This window comes from Mytilus edulis, chromosome 7 (genome assembly GCF_963676685.1).
Source record: "Mytilus edulis chromosome 7, xbMytEdul2.2, whole genome shotgun sequence".
Taxonomy (NCBI): domain Eukaryota; kingdom Metazoa; phylum Mollusca; class Bivalvia; order Mytilida; family Mytilidae; genus Mytilus; species Mytilus edulis.
In genome coordinates, this window is record NC_092350.1 from 83,946,732 (window position 1) to 83,973,750 (window position 27,019).

At 31.9% G+C, this 27,019-nt stretch overlaps 2 protein-coding genes and 1 long non-coding RNA gene across 3 annotated transcripts in view; 1 reads left to right on the forward strand and 2 right to left on the reverse strand.

Annotated features, from left to right (window-relative positions):
* The window catches only part of LOC139482689 (uncharacterized), a 33,435-nt gene extending 24,690 nt beyond the window's left edge, over window positions 1-8,745 (reverse strand). The window contains exons 1-4 of the mRNA XM_071266756.1: window positions 8,643-8,745; window positions 2,496-2,726; window positions 1,942-2,016; window positions 1,217-1,339 (exon numbers count right to left, since the gene is read on the reverse strand). Coding sequence (XP_071122857.1) covers window positions 1,217-1,339; window positions 1,942-2,016; window positions 2,496-2,726; window positions 8,643-8,714 — 501 coding nt within the window. The 5' untranslated portion in view covers window positions 8,715-8,745. The remainder of the gene's footprint in view (window positions 1-1,216; window positions 1,340-1,941; window positions 2,017-2,495; window positions 2,727-8,642) is intronic.
* The window catches only part of LOC139482701 (uncharacterized), a 931,021-nt gene that overhangs the window by 642,361 nt on the left and 261,641 nt on the right, over window positions 1-27,019 (forward strand). The gene's annotated exons all lie outside the window — the stretch shown is intronic.
* LOC139482418 (uncharacterized) overlaps window positions 11,410-27,019 on the reverse strand; it is a 36,233-nt gene continuing 20,623 nt past the window's right edge. Inside the window, exons 11-20 of the mRNA XM_071266321.1 lie at window positions 26,771-26,941; window positions 25,915-25,998; window positions 25,410-25,561; window positions 24,601-24,646; window positions 23,655-23,891; window positions 22,886-22,960; window positions 16,913-17,038; window positions 14,357-14,551; window positions 13,083-13,166; window positions 11,410-12,073 (exon numbers count right to left, since the gene is read on the reverse strand). Of these exons, the coding sequence (XP_071122422.1) occupies window positions 11,501-12,073; window positions 13,083-13,166; window positions 14,357-14,551; window positions 16,913-17,038; window positions 22,886-22,960; window positions 23,655-23,891; window positions 24,601-24,646; window positions 25,410-25,561; window positions 25,915-25,998; window positions 26,771-26,941 (1,743 nt within the window). The 3' untranslated portion in view covers window positions 11,410-11,500. The remainder of the gene's footprint in view (window positions 12,074-13,082; window positions 13,167-14,356; window positions 14,552-16,912; window positions 17,039-22,885; window positions 22,961-23,654; window positions 23,892-24,600; window positions 24,647-25,409; window positions 25,562-25,914; window positions 25,999-26,770; window positions 26,942-27,019) is intronic.

Below are 27,019 nucleotides of genomic sequence, written 5' to 3' on the forward strand. Positions count from 1 at the left end.
ACTTAACAGATGGGTATAACATGGTTAACGAAAAAGCAAGAAAATAACTATTTGCGCAAAAGGGAAGGCTTTTTGAGGCTATTCCCTCAACTTGGTCTTGTCTTTTCCTGTATGTAAAACATGCATTATACTTAGGTAGGTGTTAGGGAGACGAGCTTGGGATTGAATCTTATGCTACCCATTCCAGGCGGGGACAAAGAGGATAACTTTTTAAAAACTCTTTTTGAGGCCTCATCATTTTGTCAGAAGCTTGTACATTGTGGATGTAAGAAAGTATGCCGCGGTCGTTGTTAATGTAGAAAATGGTGACCGTTATTTCTTGCCGAAAAGTGTATTAATTTTAAAAATGTTTTAGTACTATAGTGATTTTATTTTGTTTTAATCAATCTATCCAAAACTCTTCATCGAAGATATGGATTGAGGACTCATTTTTGAAATTTACGCCATATTGTGTTTTTTTTTACCGGAAGTGTTAACTTTGTTTTTAAACATTTGCAACAGAAAAGAATTAGTGGTTTTGAGATTAACTCAAAGCTAAAAATTGGATGAACAGAAAAATAACCAACATTTTGAAAAGTTGAATGTTACAATAAGAAATTGATAATTTTATGTCTGCCATTTTGGATATTACCGGAAGTAAGGGTTTTTAAGACATATGTCTTATACATTGTATCAATGGGAGAAGCACCAAAGAAAGGTTCCTGCACAATGTAATGAAAGTAGCAATACGTTAAAAAAGCATTTATTACCCTCCATTAAAAATAAGCTTATCTAAGTACAATGTCCGCCATGTTGGATTTCACCGGAAGCAGAATTATTAAAGATATCTAATCTATTTAATGTATCCAAAAGTAGTAAATAAACAAAGGTTTGTACCAAATATTATGATAGTAGCATGATAATAACACCTTTTTACACACTAGCCTTCGATATTGGGCTGATTTAAGTATGATGTCTGCCATTTTGGATTTTACCGGACGTGAGACAGTTTTTTTAAATGCCTTCCTATCTGAAATAAAAGAGTTTTAGTTGAGGAAGGTCTATGCCAAATATCATGCTTGTAGCAGGAAGTGCACATTTTTTCACAAAGCCGTCGTACTAATAGAATTAATTTATTTTTATCTACAACTCAATCTGATTTTGTAAATTTTTTATATTTTGGGTACATTATTGCTGTAAATTTGTTAAAACATATCTAAAAAAAACTGTATCTCACCTTTTTTAAAAAGTTTGGGAAAGTGTTTTCCCAGTATGAGTATGCCATATAGTATTTTGTGTTAGGAGTAGTAGCCTGGTACGCTGATGTGAAATTATATAATGTGTCGTTGAGGTCAGTTTTCTGTAAAAAAAAAAAAGTGGTAATTTGTACCACAACTCACACCAAATGAACTCATTGGTCATTCTTATTAGTTCTCTGTAAAAACAATTGATCACCAGAGAAATGCAGCAGGTTTTTTTTTCAAAACGAAACGAACTTAATTGACATAAGAATTATATTTGACAAGTACTTTGTGATCGATTAGATTTTAGAAAACATTGAACAGAACAGTAGTTTGTATCACAATTATCACAAAATAATGTAGAAAAAAAACAACAAATTGCTCACTATGCTATATGAACATTTTACGAAAGTTCAAATGCTATAGTTACCGTAACAGGTTTTTTTTATATGCAAGAACTTTTTTCTTATAAAAAAAACCAGCAGAGAAGCTATCAATTATTTAAACCCCTAACAAAACACCTGACGGAACCCAAGTATTTATCATTAAAAAAGAGACCAGACTAATCCGTGTCTGAATTCGAAAGCAGCTTAAAGAGGTGCTACCATTGAAATACTTTATGAAATCAAGCTAAAATTATTTTCTAAAATTCCCAAATTTGTTATCAAAGCATCATTTTTTTTTCCCTCACTTTCTTCCACTGATAAATAAAGTCCCTTACCTTATCGTATATAATGGAAAGATTCACTGTATATATCAAGTAGACAACTATCATGATTGAACTCATTAAGACGTTCTGCAATAAATAACAAAATTATTATGTATGCAATCCTATCTATTTGATTTTTGTAACTTATTTCTGGCTGGATTTTGTAAATATATGGACTTATAAAATCTTGAATTGAATTCAAACGCCAAAGAACCCAAAACTATAAATTTGGAAATCGTACTCTAAACTTGACACAACTTAGGTGCTGAGCCTTTTTGAATCATGATCTTCAGAGTCAATATTATTTCAGATCCGTCTTATAGTTGTGGTGCTACGTGTATCATTACGCACAAAAAACATTTGTATTATGTTTATCTTTGAGAAAAAGTACAAACCATCGCTCTTTAAATTTTGCACGAATTGGTATAGCACCTGACAAAAACATATCTCTTCGAGGTTTGTCTTATGGGTGGCGGGGAAGTTGTAAATCCAAACATGTCATACATTTATATTATTATAATCTTACATACGTTATGATTAGTAAGAAGGATACCAGTTGAACTTACAACGGCCAGTATTCGTTTTTTCTTTCCAATAACTCCCCAGATTCCAAAAATACCAGTAACCAGTTCTAAGAAAAATACTCCAATGAAAGAAAATACAACAGCCTTAACTGTTGTTCCTAATGGCATCCCAACAACCATCTGCATGTCGACAATTTTTATAACATCTTCGTTTAAAATGTCGTTGTTAACCTTGATTAATATCAACATCATTATGAATCCAAAAGTAAATGTCTGTAAAAAAAAAATACATATTATAGTGTTTGATTCGTGAAAGAAAGGTGAAATATACCAGAGGGACAATCAAACTCATTTGTTGAAAATTAACTGACAACAACATGGCCAAACAAAAAGACAAACATACAAGCAAAAGTCCACAAAACATAACATCGAAAACTGAGGACTGAGCAACACGAACCCCATTAAAACTTATTGTCAGATATGGCACCTGTCGTGTCACTTATCGCCTTCATCATTTCCTTTAAAGCCACACTTTCACCATATACTATTCCAAATTGTATCATGCACCATATACCATGTCCCGTTCTCCATTTGATCATACACGATATTGCACCATTACAACGGACACACCATCCCCATACACGGTATACCATTCCGTATAATACCATAAGTTTTTCTTTATTACACATTACACAGCTAATTCAGCATCATTCTATCACAAATACCATTAAAATGCTTCGTAAAAATACATTGACACATCATTAAATTTAAAAAGGTAAATTTCAAATCAGAAATGATCGAAACCAAACCAAACAATACAAACGGAAAGTATAAGATTGATACAAAAATTGGGTTTTAAATACTCGACTTCCCGTGAGGGTCTCACGAGGTCGGAAAAAAATATTTAGGAGAATTAAACCTGTAATGAATTTCCTTTAAATAAAAAAGATCATGAGAATCCGAAGACTAAAGTAAGAACAATATTTACCTTTGATACAATTTTCATTGTGTAGGACCCGTGATCGTAAAATAATTTCGAAGATACCTCATTTTAGCAACTTGAATTTAGCGCAGTAGATAAGTTTCGAATTTGACTGAAAGACTAAACATAACTGCATTATTTTTTTATTCACAATTTTTCAGTTGAGAACAACTGCTGTTTATATGTACCATAGCCTACTATAGGTGCCTGCTGGTGGCATCACTTTCTATCTGCTCCAAAGCCGATCATAAGTGCCTGTAGGTCCATTTTTCTATTTCACAATGCCTACTGTTTAAACAAAGCCTACGTTTCTATAAAAAACGAAATTAACCATTTTGATTTTTATCATTACTCTAGATAATTCAATAGTCAGTTCATACATGAGTATTGCTCTGCAATAACTACTACTTGATCTATATCATCCTTATTTTTCTCCCGCTTCCCAAATTGTTAAATTCTTGATTTAAGATTTTACATTTAATTTCAAATTATTCTGTTCAGGTTAGAAATGATTTGGTGCTATTTTTGGCTTTCAATTTAAAACAAAAAAACTTAGAAATGTGTTGTTGGTAGAGATCTTTTGTTAATCAAGTGTTTCGTGTGAAATTTATGCAATAGTTGCGGCATTTATCAAATTTTGTTGAAAAATTAACTGAATGCGGATGAGTTCTGTTGAAATGGAGTTATAACTCTTTAATTACAATAACATGCTTGGCAGGTTTAAATCAATATTGCAATTACTGCATATTCTTTCAAACACCCATCATGTTTCCCTTGCACTTTCAAATGGTTGTGCAATCTCAAAAAGTTTCAGGCACTAGTTCAAAAAACTTTAAAATGTAATTTTGATAAAACATATGTATGAACTCACTTCCCTGCAAAGGTATCATAAAAATATCCGTCTTTATTAACAAGGACACGTTAAGTCTAATATTTACTCGAGCAATTTAGAATTTTCAGCTATTCTTTTCAAAATGTATGAAAATATTGTTTCGTAATAACATAAACGGTACTAGTTTTAATGTACCTGATGCACATTTCGTCAGTTTATGTTTCTTCGGAAATTTTCGAGGCTTACATGTATGAAATCGAAAATCTAGTTGATCTCATTAAAGAAGACCCAATGTATACCAACATTTATTCGTTAATCTAACATGCTTTCTATAGCAAGCGTTGAAATAATAAACTCATCATGGACATGAAATTTTGTTTTTGCGCCCGCCACGCGTTCCGTCTAAAAAGATTCATTAGTGACGCTCGAATCAAAAAACTTTAACAAGGCCAAGTAAGGTGCGAAGTTGAAAGCCTTGATGACCAAATTTTCTAAAAAGTATGCCAATGACAGCTAAGATAATGTATTCCCGAAGTAGAAAAAGTAATATCACAAAAATACTGAACTTAGAGGAAAATCTATTCGGAAAGTCCACAATCACATGGCAAAATCAAATAACAAAACACATCAAAAACGAATGGACAAGAACTGTCATATTCCTGACTTGGTACAGGCATTTTCAAATGTAGAAAATGGTGGATTAAACCTGGTTTTATGCCTGAAAATGGTGGATTAAACCTGGTTTTATACCTAAAAAAAACTTGTTATTAAACAGTTTATCTATAATTATGACCATTGCCTGAGTCTGAGATGTACCCTTATCTATTATTGTATTATTTATATTTTCAATTTTGTTAATTCAACCTCTCTGTATTTTTATTTCTTTTTCCATTAATTAAAAAATATTCAGAGCACTTAGGTATTTGTGTTTCCGTGAATTTTTTAGATATTTTTGTTATTACTCCTCTTTAATTTTCATAATTGATTTTGCTATCTATTTCATTATGTTATGATTTGACCGCCACTATCTTTTGGTGCCGATACATGCGTCTTTCGTACCATTTATATGCATGGCACCATTGATTATTGTCTTAGATGCTTTGTTTAATAGCTCTTGATTTTCTGTGGCAACGGTTAAAAGTATTTTGGGGAGTTTAAGCACATCTTTTTACATAGTTTCACGTCCTAGTCGTCTGTTATTATTGACTACGTTCTCAAGGTATGCATGGTATATACATTGTAATTAATAGTTCTGATCATATTTGTCATTCAATATCTATGAAGACGTAATATATGAAAAAAATATATTGAAACATTGTATTTGGAGTGGATGAATTTTTGCGATATTTTGATCATTAGTTTACAGTGCTGAAACAATCTTATCTTTTATTACATGAACATATCAACATAATTGTTTCTGTTATTTTTTATATTGGTAAATTAGGGTGAAAAGTATGGACGACAATTATAATATAGAGAAATACATGTCTGCAATGACCATGGACATAATGTGGTTGAAATAATTGACTGAGTTTAACCTTTTGATACTTTAATGTACTTTCAACCATATAGATCTACGATTATGCAGTTCATTCAAAAATGTATGTTAAGAAATGTTTTTTCACCAAAAATAGGTTTGTATATGAGATTTTATTTCTTCTTAAAGTCGCAGCACTCAGGGCATAGTGGGGATTTAAAAATTTCAAAAAGATCGAATCAAACTTCTTACAGCAAACATTTGAATATATTTAAACGTTTGATATTTCTCCTTTGTTACAGAATTGTTATGCAAGGCCACAAAAAGAAAGTTGAAGATTAATTGAAATATGACTTGATGTAAATGACTGTTGTTTCCATTTGTTAAGAAAACGGTCAATGATTGTAAATGACTGTTGATTCCATTTGAAAACGGTTAGTTATCTTGAGGGATAGAAACTATGAGAAGAGCATCGACTATTTTTGAACGCAGTGATGATGAGCTTGTTCATTTGTAAATTATATGCTAGCTCTTTTAAATGAAAAGTTCTTGTTATTAATGTTAGAATTCATGTGAACCGGATATTGACGCATGTGACCTTACAAAAATGGAGAGTGAATCCTCACAAATAAATATTCAATAAACAAAGACAGGCCATTTTTTAAATCTGAAATTTGAGATTTAGATCAATTGATAAACGCATTTAAATGTATATAATATACAAACAGAATGTAAGTTAAATATTCTGACTAAATTGAAACGGATTTCGGATAACAACTTTATTTCTTATGTGATATTATTATTCATGTTTTAGAAACGATTAATCGTGATTTAAATTTATAATTTGGTTCATAAACATCCGTGTTCTATTTTAATATATTCATTGTGAACAAAAGAAAGTGACAAAAGATGAGACTGAATTTCCTAAATACCTATAACAAGGTCGTTTCCATCCGTGTTCTTTTCAATAATCTGTTTACAATATTCAAAATACCGTGTTTAATTTATCTATACTTTGTTATGTTTAAAATCAATAATCAGAATTATTTAGAATGTTATATTGCTATTTCGTCTTCTTATTTTTTTTTAAACAAGTCGGGATCGATTCTACAAGTAAAGTATCGCCTTAAAATCACCTCAAAAAAGTAAAGTAACAAAATACCGAACTCCGAGGAAAACTAAATTAATAAAATTGCAAAATCAAAAGCTCGAGCAATCAAACAAATGGATAATAAAATCAAAACATCTCGTTTAGTACACCCTTTCCAATATGCAAAAGATGGATGTATCATGCAATCTTCGTACAGCTGTTCCTCTACTTGCCGACTTGTTTCTTTATCATTATGAGGCTGACTTCATGCAGGAACTTCTTAGAAAGAAAGATAAGAAGTTAGCAATATCCTTTAACTCTACTTTCCGCTATATAGATGACGTTCTTTCACTAAACAATTCAAAATTTGGTGACTATGTGGAACGCATCTATCCCATCGAATTGGAGATAAAGGATACTACAGATACAGTTAAGTCGGCTTCATATCTTGACTTACATCTAGAAATTGACAATGAGGGTCGGTTGAAAACAAAACTTTACGACAAAAGAGATGATTTCAGCTTTCCAATTGTGAACTTTCCATTTCTAAGTAGCAACATTCCAGCAGCACCTGCATACGGGGTATATATCTCCCAATTGATACGATATTCCCGTGCTTGCGTTTCCTATCATGATTTTCTTGATAGAGGGTTACTGCTCACAAGGAAGCTATTAAACCAAGAGTTCCAAATGGTGAAGTTGAAATCATCCCTTCGTAAATTTTACGGACGCCATCACGGGTTGGTTGACCGTTATGGAATAACCGTTTTACAAATGATATCGGATATGTTCCTTACGTCGTAACTACAATCCCCTTCCCTTTCATGAATGTGACCTACCGAATTAGACTATTTACCGGATTTGTAATCACATAAGCAACACGACGGGTGCCACATGTGGAGCAGGATCTGCTTACCCTTCCGGAGCACCTGAGATCACCCCTAGTTTTTGATGGGGTTCGTGTTGTTTATTCTTTAGTTTTCTATGTTGTGTCATGTGTACTATTGTTTTTCTGTTTGTCTTTTTCATTTTTAGCCATGGCGTTGTCAGTTTGTTTTAGATTTATGAGTTTGACTGTCCCTTTGGTATCTTTCGTCCCTCTTTTCTTATTTATTTATTTTTTCAGATCTTCAATATTTGTTAAAGTTTTTATTATTGTTTGGTTTTTAGTGAAAGCATTACAAATAAAACGTAAATTCGCGAAATGCGCATCTTATTTTGTAGATTCAGATTTTATATAACAAAGGTCTGAGGAATCTTGTCATACAGAACTGATCCATATATTGTTTGATATTAATTTTGAGTTGATGATGCCAATCCAAATTCAAGATGGCAATCCCTTTGAACAAGGTTTAGCATAGAACATGTTCAAAACACTCGCATGAATTATTACTATCAACCGTTATATGTATGTAAACGATAACTTGAACTGAGTATACTGTTATGGTATTTTATAATGTCATTGCAATTATATGATTAATGAAAATTATTTCACACTACTAGATGCGCATTGCGACAATAAACGACTCGTCAGTGATGCTCGAGACAAAAATATTTCAAAATCCAAAATCTATAACTTTTTTGATTTTTAAAATGATAAAACCACAGCCAGAGCTTTTCTTTCAGGAGATATATTCCTCAATTTAAGAATATTTCTGCAAATATCCATGACACAGCATCCGTATAGACATGCCAGTACCGAAATGTTGGGTTGGTGATATTCGTGTGGACTTAAGTCAACCATAAAAGGTTTCAACCCAGGAAAATGTACATTATTTTATCAGACAAAATATATATGTGTAACTTACCCTAGTTATTAAGGATGCTGTCAAAATAATGTTTGCTGAAATAGTCAAACGACCTCGATTTATTTTCTCCATATTTCAAATATATTTTGATGCTAGCTGTCATATGGATGTCAATTTAAATGTCAAATTTGTTGTTGTATTACATGTTTTAAACGAATCATACGTGAAATTTGATGCTTAATTACATTTAAATATATTGCATTCAAGATGATATATAGCATAATAGACTTCCGAGTTCTTTGTTAAACAGAGGACACAAAAAAAAATTATATAAAAAACATAACCGCTTTCCACGAAACTTACACTCAATAAAGTTGACCAATGTTTGCATTACACACTTTTTTCGCTTATTTAGATAATATATTGTTAATTTCTATTCCAGTAATATAAGAAGTGTACAACTGTAAAATTTAAAGGCTTTCAATATAATAATTTAAGTTGCAGTATAAAAACTAGAAGCTCTAAAGAGCCTGTGTCGCCCACCTTGGTCTATGTGAATATTAAACAAAGGAAGCAGATGGATTCATGACAAAAGTGTGTTTTGGTGATGGGGATGTGTTTGTACATCTTACTTAATTGAACATTCTTGCTGCTTACAATTATCTCTATCTATAATAAACTTGGCCCAGTAGTTTCAGTGGAAATTTTATGAAAATTGTTAAAAATTGACTATAAAGGACAATAACTCCTTAGGGGGTCAATTGACCATTTGGGTCATGTTGACTTATTTGTAAATTTTACTTTGCTGTAAATTATTGCTGTTTACAGTTTATCTCTATTTATAATAATATTCAAGATAATAACCAAAAACCGCAAAATTTCCTTAAAATTACCAATTCAGGTCAGGGGCAGCAACCCAGCAACTGGTTATCCGATTCATCTGAAAATTTCAGGCCAGATAGATCTTGACCTGATAAACAATCTCACCCCATCAGATTTGCTTTAAATGCTTTGGTTTTTTAATTATAAGCCAAAAACTGCATTTTACCCCTATGTTCTTTTTTTGCCGTGGCGGCCATCTTGGTTGGATGGCCAGGTCACATGACACATTTTTTAAAACTAAATACCCCAAAGATGATTGTTGTTAAGTTTGGATTAATTTGGCCTAGTAGTTTCAGAGGAGAAGAATTTTGTAAAAAATTACTAAGATTTACCAAAAATGATTAAAAATTGACTATAAAGGGCAATAACTCCTAAAGGGGTAAACTGACCATTTCGGTCATGTTGACTTATTTGTTATTGCTGTTTACAGTTTATCTCTATCTATAATAATATTCAGGATAATAACCAAAAACAGTAAAATATCCTTAAAATTGCCAATTCAGGGGCAGCAACCAAACAATGGGTTGTTTGATTCATCTGAAAATTACAGGGCAGATAGATCTTGACCTTATATACAATTTTACCCCATGTCAGGTTTGCTCTAAATGCTTTGGTTTTTGAGTTATAAGCCAAAAACTGCATTTAACCCCTATGTTCTATTTTTAGCCGTGGCGGCCATCGTGGTTGGTTGGCGGGGTCACCGGACACATTTTTAAACTAAATACCCAAATGATGATTGCGGCACAGTTTGGTTAAATTTGGCCCAGTAGTTTCAGAGGAGAAGATTTTTGTAAAAGATTACTAAGATTTACGTAAAATGGTTAAAAATGGACTATAAAGGGCAATAACTCAACTGACTTTTGCTTTGCTGAACATTATTGCTGTTTACAGTTTATCTCTATCTTTAATAATGTTCAAGATAATAACCAAAAACAGTAAAATGTCCTTAAAATTACCAATTTAGGGACAGCAACCCGACAACGGGTTGTCCGATTCATCTGACAATTTCAGGGCAGATAGATCTTGACCTGATAAACAATTTTACCCCGTCATATTTTCTCTAAATGCTTTAGTTTTTGAGTTATGAGCCAAAAACTGCATTTTACCCCTATGTTCTATTTTTAGCCATGGCGGCCATTTTTGGTTGGTTGGTGGGGTCACCAGACACATTTTGTAAACTAGATACCCCAAAGATGATTGTGGCCAAGTTTGGATTAATCTGGCCCAGTAGTTTCAGAGGAGAAGATTTTTGTAAAAGCTAACGACGGACGACGGACGACGGACGCCAAGTGATGAGAAAAGCTCACTTGACCCTTTGGGTCAGGTGAGCTAATAATATTAGGTCAATGAAATAAAAATATAAACTTTTTGTACTCGGCGTAAAAAAACTGGGGAAAGGCTTGGTAGAACTTCGCCTTTCCCAGTTTCTCAGCCTCGTACAAACAAGTTTATACTTTCCTGTCATTGACCTAATATTGTATATTTATGAGTGTCCTTTCAACTGTTTAAGACTCATTATCTGTCAAATCAAATACAAAAAAGCAAACACCAGAATCAAATCTTGATAAACAAAAACCATTAAAAGTTATTTCTAACGCAATTACTTCAACATCTGTTAGGAATCAATATCTTTGTATCTGTTGCCTTTTGATAATTTACGTATACGGAACCTTACTTTAGAACATGCATTGTTCAGTTTTACACTTTTTAAAAGCGGAATTATTAAATAATGACATGTGCTTCAGAATATTAATCATATCGCACCATAAATTAGAAGAAAGCATGTCATTTTTCAAAGGTGTTATTGCAAGACATTATAATTATTTTTTTTTATCATTAAAATACATGTTGCACACATTATTGTATATATATATATATATATCAATCAAGTTAAAACTTTAAAAACGTGATTTTATTTATTGACAGTTTCATGAGATTATAGTTTAAAAATTATAATCAAAATGTTTTATGTAGTGTTCCATTATAGAATTAAGAATAAAGTGTAATGTATCATTCGACACAGGAATTCAACACTATCAATCTTCGTCAACTAGATCTTCGCCATCACCATCTTCTATTAATTTGTCTTCCAATTCGGTTCTATCTGAAGGTGATTCTTCATTGATTTGTATACTGGTGTCTTTCATTGTTTTATTTTCTTTTCCTTGATGCGTGTTTTCTGTTTCTAGTGAGTCTGTTTCCTCTTTTTTGTCATCGTTTGTGTGTTCTGTTTGATTCAAATGTTTTGAATCAAGCATTTCCTCAGTATTCGTTCTCGTTCTTTCATTTTCTTTCTTTGTCTCCTCCAACGACTGTATTTCAATATTGTCTTTAACTTTCTCTGTTTCATCTGTCTTTTGCTTAACGAATGATTTCTGTTTTTCAATTGATTGTTGCCTCTCACTTTTTGAAGGGTTTCTGGAATTTTCTTTTTCCTTCTTTTTCTTATCTTTTTTATCAGAAACGGTGTTTGTAGGTTTTGATGAGGGTTTTTCATCTACTTCTAACAATTCTACTTTTCCTTTATTTGCCTTCTCTTCTAGATGCATAGTATTTGGTTCAGATGGTAGGCGAACAGCGTCATACATTGTCATCACTATACACGATATCTGAAATGACAATAATTTTTTATTGCAATTAAATCCAATAGCGTAGTAAAACAAACAAGACTACGTCAAAAAAGGACCCAATACAAACCCGTTTACATTCTAAATATATATTCATTGTCTGATTAGTCGATGTTTTAGCTAGTATTATTTTCTTTTAACAAAAAAATTCCACAATATTCTAGTGGCACATTTAAATGTCAATCGTACAATATTGTGTAAAAAGAACTACAGAGCCATAAGTGTATACAAAAATGAGATAATAGATAACAAAAAAACTCCCTTACTTACACAGTAAATTTGCGTAAAGTTTGATATTTCACAGATGACCACGGATTATGAGTCTTTTTGACTAACATTTCCTTTTCATGTGAAACGCGACGGATCCCATAAGGGGAGCATGATTGTTGTACCAATCTTCAGCACATGCGACCTTCCTCAGATAATTCAAGTATTAGATAACAATAACCCGATTACTTACCTATGCTTTCAAACATAAAGGTGTTGCAACTAATGTATTGTAATAAATAACTTGTTTTGTATTGCATGACAAAAACCTACTTGACCAACTAAATGGTATGGGCTTGGTACATTATTGGAGGATGAGTAAAGATCAATATTTGTTATAACGGAGAGTTTTCTCATTGACACTTATATCACTTCACGTTTTAAATTGCGACCTTTATACTATAAAATATTCCTTTTATACAATATGTTGACGGATAGATGCATCCGCTTAAATGAAAGAATTCTTAAAAAGGATTACATGATACAACATCCCTAGAATATATTTCTCTGCTGTATGTCTCGCCGCGATATAGCCTTTTTGTGCTAATGCGGCGTAAAGCAACCAACAATCAATCAATCAATCTGCTGTATGTCTTGATTTGTGACGATCTTTAACGGTCCAATTATCTTTCTTAGTTTTCGATTATTTGTTTTCTATTCTGTGTTTTATCGTGTTTAAACATATGGTAAGAAAAATCGTAAAAAGTGCACCATTCCTACAAACCTCAGCTAAAATGACGACTGCCATTAACACAAAGAACGGTATGCTGTACATTTTTAATCTATCTTCAACTACAGAATCACATCCCTACAATGTATTTTTTTTTTTTATTATTTTTTATGTGCAATCATTCAAATTTTCAAGTTCTAAATAAAAAATAATAAATCAAAATGATAGCATATGATAGCATATGATTTGAATTGCTTTATTTTTTTTTGCTATAATTATTCATGAGTGTGTAATAAACATGTTTTGTGCTATACAACATGACAAATGCCTATTGGGACAATTGAACGAGTTTGTCGAGTCACTCATCAATCTACATTTTTTTTATATTTTATCTATGTCTTTTTTCTTAGGCAACGAATTCTTAGATAGGTGCTTTGTTTCGATCTAAAGGTTTTTTTTTCATTTGTATCGATTCGATTGATCAAATCATATTTTACAGCGTGTTTTGAAGGTGTGATATGTTTATGGCGGGTCGACAAATCGCAAATATGTTAATCTCGCCACTTCTATATGTGCTTCTTGTAAGTAATTCCCATGTAATTGAGTGTTGTGTTTGGTTGCTGTCTATCGAATTTTGTGTTTCTTTATTGTTTTTGTAAATACACTTTGGCATTGTTTTCTTTCTCGATTGAATTGTTTTGCGGACTATATGATATTGGTTTTGATCGTTGTTATTCATTGGGTCTCTATTTGGATATTGTATCATACCACAAAGTCTTGATTTTAATCAAATGAATGTGTAAATTGTTAACTTCTTTGATATTTACATAAAGCAGGTCTTTTTTTAAATTCTTTATATAATTTGAAGAGGATATATATAAACTAGTATTCATAAAATAGATTAATCAGTTCCGTTGATGTAAATACGGCTTTTTTAGAACAAAGGTCAATGCGGAAAATGTCATTTTCGAGTCAATCGCTTTCCGTAGGTTTGTTTTTTTCCAATCTCCGAAATTTTTGTATTCATTTTTCTACTTTAAATGTTTGAATTATGTCCCATCGTCAGTTTGAACGCTTTAAAACGAGATAATACGCTACCTTTCTAGTGAGACAATAACGATTAATTGTATCATAACGCAGAATGGTGTAAATGTCGGTGTAACAAAACAAAAAATATCGATAATTTCAATCGTATTGTCATCGAGTAAGATGTTGAAGGTCAAATCTAAAATAGAATTAATATTTGAAAACAATTTAAACAACACCATTGATTTAGGAAACTTCAAAATTTATGATAGCATGATTTGATTTAAACTGTAACATAATACCTGACTATGGTAATAACCGTTAAAAAAATTATCTGTACAGTCCGTGTCAGAGAGACTGGTATATGGATACACTTCTGTCTGAGATTTACAACACTGCACTGGAATACGCTGGGAGGCCGAATCCCGCCGGTACATATACCAATCCGATGAGGTAAATGAGTCCGGCATGTAAGTCCCAACACCACAGCATTCAGCCTATATACATTAACATATATATTATTTTTAGATCAATGGAAGTATTAAAAAAACAAAGGACAAAATATAATATCTACGGCTACAGAGTATATGAAATTGAAGATCTTCGTACATCATTATACCACTTCTTCAAACATACAAAAAAACAAGAAAAATACAACGTCTTCTGTATTTTAAAGACTGTAAGCCTCTCCCAGTGACAGTTTATGTACTTATACATCCTTAGTTCAAATCTTAATCTGTCGGGATGATCGTTCATCGATGAAGGTAAATGACGAAAAGTATTTTGAACGCAACAACTTTACATTATTTTTTTTCTCTAGGAGTAAGTATATTCCAATGCTGTTGTATTGTTATTCCCAGTTGTATCATCTGTTCAGTAATCTTTCTAGAATGTCTGTTAACAGCTTACTGTATCACCACTGTCCCAGATTAGGGGATGATTGAGATCCCTTTTACATGTTAGCGTATATAGGCCTGTCCGAAATCAAGGGTCTGTAATTCAGTGGTTGTCGTTTGTTTCTGTGTTACAGATATGTTTTTGTTATTTTTTTGGTATATTAATCAGATCGTTAGTTTTCTCGTTTGAATTGTTATACATTTGTGATTTCGGGGCCTTGTAAAGCGGACTATGCGGAACGGCCTTAGCTCATTGTTGAAGGTAATACGTTGGCCTTAAGCTGTTAATTTCTGTATCATTTTGTCTCTCGTTGATATTTTTAGGTGGGATTCGCGTTGCTTATTCTTTAGTTTTCTTTGTTGTGTTTTGTGAACTATTATTTGTCTGTTTGACTTTTTTTCCTTTTTAGTCCTGGTGTTGTCAGGTCATTTTCGATTTATGAGTTTAAATGTTCCTCTGGTATCTTTTTTGTCTCATTGACAGTCTTCGTTTTTATGAGTTTGAATTCAGAAACATAATTATGATTAAAATCTCTTAGACAAACACTGTACACTGAGATAGATTTAGCATTAGTTAAGGGTTCCTTTTTGTGGTCCTATGTCGTTCTTATTATTACTACTTCATTTTGATGATCAAGACTGGTACCTCAGGTACAGAAGGATCTTTATTCAGAAAATGATTATGAATTATATCATGTACAATGCTGCTTATATTTTAGTGTAGTATGTAGTATAATGTAGACAGCCTTTTTAGTCCGACGCTGTTAAGTTTCTCTTCTACTTATAAATAAAAGATGTATCTTTCAATCGTTATCTCCTTTCTCTTCATTTTTCTAGTGAGCCTGTGAACTTGGAGTTCTGCTGTATTACCTGCTTCATACATGAGACATACAATCTATACGCCGTTTTACAATCGAATGCAATTTTGATTTTTTGTGTACTCCAAAATGAAACAACATCCCGTTAAATAATGAATTTCAATTGTTTTGGTATTTGTTAGCCTATTATCGCGGTTTGGTGTATTTTCATGAATATATTGCCCATAATGCATTTGATTCTGAAACGGCAAATTGAAAAACTTTCTTAGTCAGAGAAATTTATCTATAAAACCTTCACTGTTTGTACCAATACACTGCAATTACCTGGAAAAAAGTAAAAACACAAAAATACTGAACTCCGAGGAAAAATCAAAAAATGAAAGTCCAAATTCAAAAGGCAAAAATCAAAAGTCCAAACACATCAAACGAATGGATAACAACTGTCATATTCCAGACTTGGTACAGGCTTAAACAGTTTTAAAAGCTATGTGTCTGTACCACTGCTTTGCAATGGTTAAGTCATTCTAAATCATATTAATTTATCCGTATAGCAATTATCTTACTAACATCTTTACCAGTTTATATTAAAACAAATCGTCAACGAAGCCACATTTTTATTTTATATACAAAACGGATTTTTCGTCAATATTACACCTATCATTTGCCCTTGACTCAATATGATTAATCAATCAAAAACTAATAAGACAAGCGTTAAATACAGAAAATTCCAGAAAGTTGTGACTATAATCTGTATGAGTAATCTATGTTGGGGGTCGAAAAACAGTGATTCAAATGATTGTTAAAATACATAAACAATCAATTTAAATATTTCTTTTAATGATAGTGGACATTAACATAAACGTGTCGAATATCTCCGTATTCTGACAATGGTACAACTTGGTTTTTAAGGTTGTTTTTGTTGTTGTTGGATTGTTTTTTGTTTGTTTTTTTTGGGGGGGGGGGATTATTGCTTACAAATATTTTATTATTTGTCTTCCTAATGGTTTGGTCATAATGATTGATGCAGGCTTTGTCAATGACCCCTCTTATACGCCAAGATTGATACTTTTTTATGTTTAAGATACATTTGCAACTTATCACGTTTCGTATCAAACGAATGATATACGTTTATGCATACACGAACCTTTACAAATAATGTATTCCAAGATAATGATGTTTCGCGGTGGTTGTGGCCTGATGCATGAGAATACATATAGCTATATTGACTGGTTATCTCCGTTCTCATTTTCCCCTCTAAATCTGAGTCTACCTGTTAAACAAAATTTAAATAAGCATAAATATAAACTGTACACAGTGATGTACTCAATCATTTATGTAGATACCTGTACGAAATGTGACGCCCTTAAATGACATGAAATCCAGGCGTAGAAATTATACTTTATCTGGTTTTCATTACATTGTTTACGGAATGCATTTTTGGCGTCAACCAGGCGGAAACCAAGTGTAACTGAGACAAAAACCAGGCGTAAAATTAGGAGTTAAATTTAAATGAGTACGTCTGGTCCACAGAAAACCAGGCATCAGATGCAAATGATTACACCTGGTCAAAACAAAAAACAGGCGTAATTTCCTTATATAGTATTTCACTTAATTTAGATTAGTTTATTACCCTAGCTGTGCACTTTGTGTATTCGATACAAACTTTTACTGTTGCTTAAATGTCTCATATTTGACATAAAACTCGAAATATTAGCCATTGAAGAAGCTTTATAAATAAATACATATTCGACAGACACTGGATTAAATAAGTTTAAATTTGAAATAAAAATAATGACAATTAACTTATTTTGTGTTTTATAAAATTGATGTAATTTGAACCAACATATAAAGGCAACAGTAGTATACCGCTTTTCAAAACTCATAAATCCATTGACAAAAAACAAAATCGGGGTAACAAACTAAAACCGAGGGAAACGCATTAAATATAAGAGGAGAACAACGACATGACACTAAAATGTAACACACACAGAAACGGACCGAGCATCAGACAAAATCCCATGAGAATAATAAATATAACATCAAAACCAAATACATGAATTTGGGATAGACAAGTACCGTGACACATCTTATCGAAATGTGAATGCACCTTATCGCTATTAGCCTACTCGGCCGGGTCGGCCCGGCCGCTTGACCTTTTGACGTATACAACTATCACTTGTCCATTGTGGCGTCAAATATTTTGTTTTATGACGTCAAAATTTTACGGGAACCTGTGTGATATCCAGTAATGGCGGACAAATAGCGATAAGGTGTATTTACACTCAAAAATAAGAGAAAACAAACGACACAACGTTAAAATTTAATACATAAAGAAACGAACTATAATAAAACAATGGCCATATTCCTGACTTGGTACAGGGCATTTTTAAAGGAAAAAATGATGGATTGAACCTAGTTTTGTGGCATGCCAAACCTCGCACCTTAATGGCCATGTGAAATATAACATCAAAATGACAACACAACACCACCACAGGACTACAATATAAATAAATCAAGGATTCAACATTACTGTTAAAAAATAAAAACTTCATAATTAGTTACTGACATGATTATTATTTACCATGTAATACTACTTTCCTTTTATTTAACAATTAAGTCAAAATAAACATTAAAGCCGATTTAAAAATAACAATGGTCAAGACACTAGTCATTTCAAAATTGAACCATCTGCGTTAAACATTACAAGCATCATGTACAAATATTTAAAACAACTAACTTTATTAATTAATTTGAGAAAACAAACCAGTCAAAATGATTAAAAGAGAAATATTATGTTCTGAACATAAATTAGGGGGTCTGAAATGATAGATACTAACAAATATATAAAAGGTTTGGTACTAACCTGAATTAGACGGTTGTTGAATAACAACCCGGAACTAAATAAGCTTTTAGAAAAGAGGGACGAAAGATACCAAAGGGACAGTCAAACTCATAAATCTAAAACAAACGGACAACGCCATGGCTAAGAATGAAAAAGACAAACAGAAAAACAATAGTATACATGACACAACATAGAAAACTAAAGAATAAACAACACGAACACCACCAGAAACTAGGAGTGATCTCAGGTGCTTAGAAAGTACTGAATAAATAGTATTCAAAACCTAGTTCATTTAGCCGAACAAAAAGATGTAAAAACCCTATTTGGGAAGAGGTCTTTAAAGCTTGGAAATATTAACAAACGAAATTTATATTAAAAATTGAAGACGAATTTGTATTAGAATCTATCTTGAATAATCGAAATATTAAACTAGAGGCTCCAAGGAGCCTGTGTCGCTCACGTGATATTTTTATTTACAATTGATGCATGAAATAATGCAACCGTTATATTTTTGCTCAAGTTACAGAGAAAAGAGTCCAAAACTTCATTTTTCTCCTATGTTCTATTTGAAGCCATGTCGGCCATGTTAGTTAGCAGGTAGGGTCATCGGACACATTTTAAAAACTAAATATCCTTATGCTTATTTGTGACCAAGTTTATTTAAATGTGTCTGTTGTTTAAGGAGAATAGTTTTGTAACAGATTTCAAAATTTTACGAAAAATTGTAAAATTTGACTTTTAAGGGCAATAACTCCCTATGAGGTCAACTGACCATTTTGATCTTGTTGAATTATTTGTAGATCTTACTTTGCTGAATATTATTGCTGTTAACAGTTTATATTTATCTATGTTAAAATTCAAAATAATAACCAAAAAAAAAAAATCCCATAAAATTACTAATTCAGAGGCAGCAACCTAACAACAGTTTGTCTGATTCGTCTGAAAATTTTAGGACAATTATATCATAGCCTTGTGAACATTTTTATCAATGTCAAATGTTCTCTTAATACTTTAGTCCCAGCGATAAAAGCCACAAACTGCAGTTTACTCCCATGTTCTATTTTTAGCTATGTCGGCTATGTCGGTTGGCAAGTGGATTCATCGGATACATTTTTAAACTAGATACCCTAATACTGATTTTGATCAAGTATGGCTTAATTTGTCTCAGTAGATTCAGAGGAGAAGATTAATGTAAGATTACAAAAATTTACCAAAAAATTGATTAGAATTTACTATTAAGGACAAGAACTCCTTAAGGGATCAATTGACCATTTTGGTCATGTTGACTTATATGTAGATCTTACTTTGCAGAGCAATATTCTGTTTATGGAAGATCTATATATATAATAGTATTTAAGTGAATAACCAAATACTGCAAAATTTCGTTAAAATTACCAATTCAGGGGCTGAAAACCAATAACGGATGGTCCGATTCTTCTGAAAATTTTACGAACGATATATTTTTTCCTCAATGCTCTTCAACTTCGTACTTTATTGGGTCTTTTTAACATTTTTGGGATTCGAGCGTCATTGATGAGTCTTTTAAAGACGAAACGCGCGTTTGGCGTACTTACTAAATTTAGTCCTGGTATCTATGATGAGTTTATTTATTGACCAGATAAACATTTCTACCCCTAGTCAGTTTTTCTCTAAATGCTTTTGTTTCAGAGATATAAGCCAAAATCTACATTTCACCCCTAAGTTCTATTTTTAGCCATAGCGGCCATCTTGGTTGGTTGGCCGGTTCATCGAACACAACTTTTAAACTAAAAACCCCAATAATGATTGTGGCCAAGTTTGGATGAATTTGGCCTAGTGGTTGCAGAGAAGAAGATTTTTGTAAAAGTAAACAGACGACGACGGACGACGGACGCCAATTGATGAAAAAATCTCAATTGGCCTTTCGGGCAATGTGAGCTAAAAAGGGGTCTTTTTGGTAAATTATCTATTAAACGATGAAGGAAAATTAATGACTTTTCAACAATTCAAAATCTTTCTTAATTATATTGAGGTAATTTCATTAATAAAATCATATAATAAAAAACTCTCGAGAACGGTATGTATCCATAAACAATATATATGTTAGCCACATGTGGAGCAGGATCTGCTTACCCTTCCGGAGCACCTGAGATCACCCCTAGTTTTTGGTGGGGTTCGTGTTGTTTATTCTTTAGTTTTCTATGTTGTGTCATGTGTACTATTGTTTTTTTCATTTTTAGCCATGGCGTTGTCAGTTTGTTTTAGATTTATGAGTTTGACTGTCCCTTTGGTATCTTTCGTCCCTCCTTTAGAACTATATGATTATTTTATAATTCAAATACTACGTGCACATTAAATATCGATGTTATAGTTAGTTTTCATCGTTAATTACATTCTTGCATCTATGCATGGGGTGACATTTACTTCCACACGGTATCATAGCTTTTTTTGCATTTGCAAGTCTTGCTTGTGCACGATCCTTTTTATTTACACCTTTAGTTGGCGAGTGAACAGCTAGCCTTTTGTAGCTGCGTACAGTGATACCGAGGTCTTGTGTCATTCCGATATGTCTACGGTGTTTTTAAGAAGCTTCGGATCTCAAACTATGTTACTTTCCAGTCACTTCTTGTGGAACAGTTAAGAAATTGTAATTAATTTTTGTAAGTCGACATATTGTCATTCACTCGTAATAACAAATCGGTAATGACCATCGGTATAAAATGTGTTTATTATAGTTTTGACAAGAAAGTAAAATTAACTATGTGAAACTTCTAATTTTTATTTAGCTTATCTTTTTATTATAATATAATAATAAAAAATATCTTTATGATAGCGTCTTTTAAATGAAAGGTTATACCATATGAAGAGTTTAGAAATATTAAAAGTAACCTGTAACGGAGTGTTAATTACCCCGACCATATGAGTATATACCCATACGGTCATGACCATAACCATATGGTCCAAATACTCATATCGTCCGGAACATGTTTAAAACACAAGGATAAATTATTCCAAATAATATAAGAATATTTTGTTTATCAAAAAAAAAATCGAAAATTATGTATAACGTTTTATGAGAAGAAAATACTAAACCTAAATGTGAATACAAATAGTCCTTACCACTTCAGACACATTTTGATTGGGAAACCGTGCATAATACGTCTTTTTGCCCCACAAAAGTCTCAAAACTTAAATGATTTTAGTAAAGACTAATACATAGAATTTGGCCACAAATACATTTTCATTTAAAATGAAAATAAAACAAAGCGATAACTGTACTTTCTGCAATGAAGTTACCGAAGATATTGAACACATATGTTGGACAAGATAAACACTAGTAGATCAATGGATACGACTCTGTATCTGATAGCATAGCCAGCCACAAATAGATGTTCCGTTTATATATGAATATAATCTTTTCCGAAAAAAAATACTAATATTAATTTTTTTTATCTATAGAACAAATAGTTATCAAAGGTACCAGGAACAAAAACTGTGTAAAAATCAGTTAACATTTGTAGGGCTGAAAAATGAACTAAAAGATAATCTAATACCAGAAAAGAATATCTTGTTTTAAAACAAAGCCTCCTCACATTCTCATCTCTACTGTGACTTGATTTTCATAACTAATAATTTACACTTAAACAATTTGGTATTACCCTATAAAATGTTACTGTGTATATTGTTTACGACTTCTCCCTACCACCAAATGTGTTTTGTATAATATTTTAATGTACGTTGTCTACTAGTATTGTTTTTTATTCTTGATGTGTGCCTAAAACTACATGACTTTTTATTGTACGGTTATTTTAATATCTGTTTTGTGTTTGTTTGAATTATTTACAATAGAAAACCAATTTTGCCAAATTTAATCAATGGTGTATCTTTAGACACACGCTTGTTTTAACCAACATACTGCTGCCAAAAGTTTAAATTGAATTTCATTGATTTTTTCTTTTCTATTTTTTTTTACTATTATTATTTCATGTATTTTTATTATTAGTTTTATTTTTATTTTGTTTTCTATTTATTTCTTATTTTGTCTTCTCTCCATTCTTTCTCCGGAAATACATTTTTTTCTTAATGGAACAATATAGAAATAATGGATACATATTAATTATATAGTGTATGCATTTAATAATCTTGAAACTAGCAATGACTACCTAGTTCCTATCTAAATATACAATACAATATATGTTTAACAACGCCGGGATAATGTACCGGTACTTTCTGTATCCAATTAAGAAATGTGAAGGTTCTCAATTTAGTATGTACAATTGAAAAAATATGACTTACACTCGTGATAAATTTTCCCCATAAACCTATCTGTACTATATTTGCAACCAATATAACACTCCACAATCCAGCACTCTGAAATGATATTTAAACCTGTTCTTAGACTGGAATTTTATTGGTTTGTACCTTTAAATATAAACATACACCGATTTCAGTATATAGCGGTGGGAAAAATCAATTGATCATCCTAACAGCCATATAGTCATTATATTATTGCAATTGACGATGGTACGTTTTGTCTGATATTTGTTTTGTTATGCAGGTATTGTCTCGACAAATGCCACTTTATATCTAAAATAACTCAATACTTAGTTCAAAAATCTATCAAATTAACAGGGTTAATTTTAAAATGAGAAGACTTTCAAACAAACAAAAATTAGATTTCATCACCAAAAGAAACCAATAAAAAAACACCGTCATATTACTGACTTGGTACAGGCATTTTCCAAAGATAATAGAAAACGACTTAAAATGTGTAAGGTCTTGCATTGCAGATCGCGAACCGGTTTTATTTTTGATTAATATGGTTTCTTAGTGTATAAGTTACTCTGGACAATTTACTAACTCATTGACTGACCTAATCCGTGCTCGTCTTTTTTGTTAGTTTGTGAATTAATAAACTTTGCCTTCTTCGATATATGTACAAGTACTACTGAAAACCGTGGTACATTTTGCTCAAATTTTTCTCCTCGTATATAGGCATGCTTTTATTGTTTATGTGTTTATAGTAGCATATGTGAATCATGTATATACAAACAAGCTCACATACTGTATATAAAAATATTCTCCTCCATCTCCATGAAACAATGGCAACAACAGAGTAGATAATTGCAACAATCGACAATGACGAAAAAGTTGAAACCACGATAGAAAACGTGTTGAGAGCTTTGCTGAAAGTGTGATTTGCTATACTAAATCTCGAAAGTATGTCCTGGATATCTGAATTTCCAAACACAGTATCATATCTTATGTTTATTGCTATTCCAAGTAAACCAACATTCGATATCTGAAATGGATATTGGTGATGATGACAACAATAACTATGTATAAAAATTAAAATATGATGGAAATGATTTTTTTTTTAAATGTTTAGCCTTTTTTTCTCAATTGAAGCATCCCATAACATAAATAGCCGTGTCACCGTACTTATAATGAGTAACATGATGGTACAACATGTGGAGTGAGGTTAAATCGTAGCGTCTGAGATCACACCTTGTCTACTTAAAAGTGGTCTGTGTTGAATTAGCTTTAGTTTAAAAAGTTTTTCTCTGTCCTTTTAATTTTTAAATGTGTGTGCACTTTCTATCGGTATTTGTCTTGACTATCCTCGGTTATGAAAACACTGTTTCGTTTTCATAAATTCACAGTTTTATGATTAGAAAATTCGCATAATTGATGCTTTGCTTATAGGCTATTTTGTTATACCTATGTCAACGATGCCTAATAACTTGATACTACGTGTAGGGGTCACACAACGGTGGTCACACGTTGAGCTGGATCTGTTACCCTTCATGTTTAGCCGAGGTCATGTAGTGTTTTATGGGCTGGTTGTCTTTTCGTCGTGTTTCGGCTTATGCCCTGCAATTGTCAGCTTTTTGTTTGACTTGTGAGTTTTGAATGTCTCACTGGGATAACCCTTCTCTCTTTGTAATCAATTATCATAAACGAATTGTCACTAATTGTTATATGTTAAGCAGGTTTTAAAGTTAACTCACAAACAAAACTATAAGTGAAATGAGATACACCAATGTAATTCTTGATCTGAAACAAAACAGTTATGGGATTATAATTTGTTAGCAACATTGTTAATACGATACTATCGAACTGTTAAGGTCGATATGTGAGATTATTTGACTTGTTTTATTTGTGGCAAAGATCGGTGGATAAGTTTATCTATGTACTTGTTTGTTAATTATGAAGTTGTTTGGCTTCATAACTATTTTGATCTGAGCGTTACTGATGAGTCTTATGTAGACGAAACGCGCGTCTGGCGTATTATAGTCCTAGTACCTTTGATAACTATTATCACATAGAATTCATTACATACAGTTAATTATCCAGTGGACGCGCATTGTCTCGCTCTGTTTGAAATCATCGTGATCTCAGTATTTCTCTTATGTTTTCTGTGTTATTCATTGATTTACACATTTAAAACACCGGTTAATCATCTGAAACACATTTCATTCAGTCGACCCTCATAGTCTCGCTCTGTTCCGAGTAATTGTGATTACTGTTTTTCTATTTTTATGTATTCTGGGTAATAGTCATTGATTTAAGATTTTTTTAACATGGGTAAACTACTGGTGTTTCATATTGTATATCTGTATGAGATTAAAAAAAATCATAATTTTGACCTATGAGTACAATTGTGTTATATTTAGAATAAAAATGTAAAAAACCTTATTAGAAATCTTTTATCACATTTTCTTCACACAAAAACTTATTAATTAACAAAGTATTGACATACTATCGATACAAATTGTATATGTGTTTATCTAAACCTGTAATTTATTACACCACAGACCTTCTCCAGTTATTCACGAGGAAAGATTGTATCCCTTGAAATGCTGTCCTGAAAATTGATGTTGCAGTTGATTCATTTTCCGTCGTGGTTTCCACGTTTTTCAGGGTAGATATAAACAGATATTCTTTGTTAGCAAATATCAAACCTAAAATCTATCAAAACATCAAGTTTAAGGAAGTAATTTATTCTGTCATGTTCAAATAATTTGTTATTGTACGAGAATTTTTAATTATCATTTTAGTATTTTAATAATGCAAGGCATTTCTTATATTTACGCTTTCAATCTTGTCAATTTGAAACCAAGAGAATAAGTTCGTACAGGAATGTGCTTTTCAAAGCGCTCACGAAATTCAGTTTCATATGTTTGGTTATGAATTCTGCTGAATTGAAGCAACATGCAGAACCAGACTTCTTTTTTATATAAGGTCATTTATTCAATAATAAGGTTTACTTAAATTAAAATGTCACTAACCAATAATGTATACACTTGTTACTACATGCTTACCTCAATGACTACCTGCAGTAAAACAATTGCTATGAACCAACCAATATACATTCTGGTTTTAAATAAAATTACATCTGTACATGTCTAAAATAAACATAAATTGTTGCAGTTATATATTATTCGACTACATACAAGTGGTAAAAAAAAACATGGTTCGTTTTTATGTATGTTGCATTGCCTTTCTTTTTTGTTGTTGTTGTTGCACTTCAGTGTTTCTGTTGTTTTGTTGTTTTCCTCTTTTTGTTGATGTGCTTCCCGCGGTTTTAGTTTGTAACCCAGATTCGTTTTTTCTCAGCCGATTTATGACTTTTGAATAGCGATATACTGCTGTTGTCTTTATATTTGGCCCCATATAACTAAACAGTATGATCATGACCCCTTAAATCAGTCCCAGCCTTTATTTTTAGATATGGAACCTTATGGTAAAATTCCATAGAAATCTATAGACTCATCCAAACATTTATTGTATTGTAACAACAAATTATGGCCCGTTATGGTCACTAACTCGAAAACAAATAGGACAATAACTCCCAATACTCATCTACCTCTTCTTTATGTATGATATGAAATCTTTTGATACAATTTTTATATATATTGGTTCTTTGATATTTAAATTATCGTCAGGAAACCAAATGTATTCCGACAACATCGAGGATCTTGATAACGTCATTACATTTTACGAACGCGATCATTTTGATTCTCTGGTTGTTCGGAAAGGAGTTAACACAAATTGAGAAAATTTTCTAGGTGCACTGAATCAACTATATATTAATCGATTTCATACTATTTATATTATAGGCTATCATTTATTTTACAGCATTATTTTCCGTATTACTGGTTTAAATTTCAAACTTACATCAGTTTTGTGCTCATAACATCCACCAAAATAAGACAAAATACTACTATCAATATTGCTATAATGGCTTCCAGGATCCATACGACTTTCATGAGCATTTGTACAACAAAATCTATTTCCATACGTTCTGGACCAAGTTTCGTAATAATAATTTACTCCACAGCACTGTAACTGTCAATAAAATATCTTCAGATTTATCAACGTTACCAATATTACTGTGAGTTCCTTTCTGAATTGTTTCACATTTTG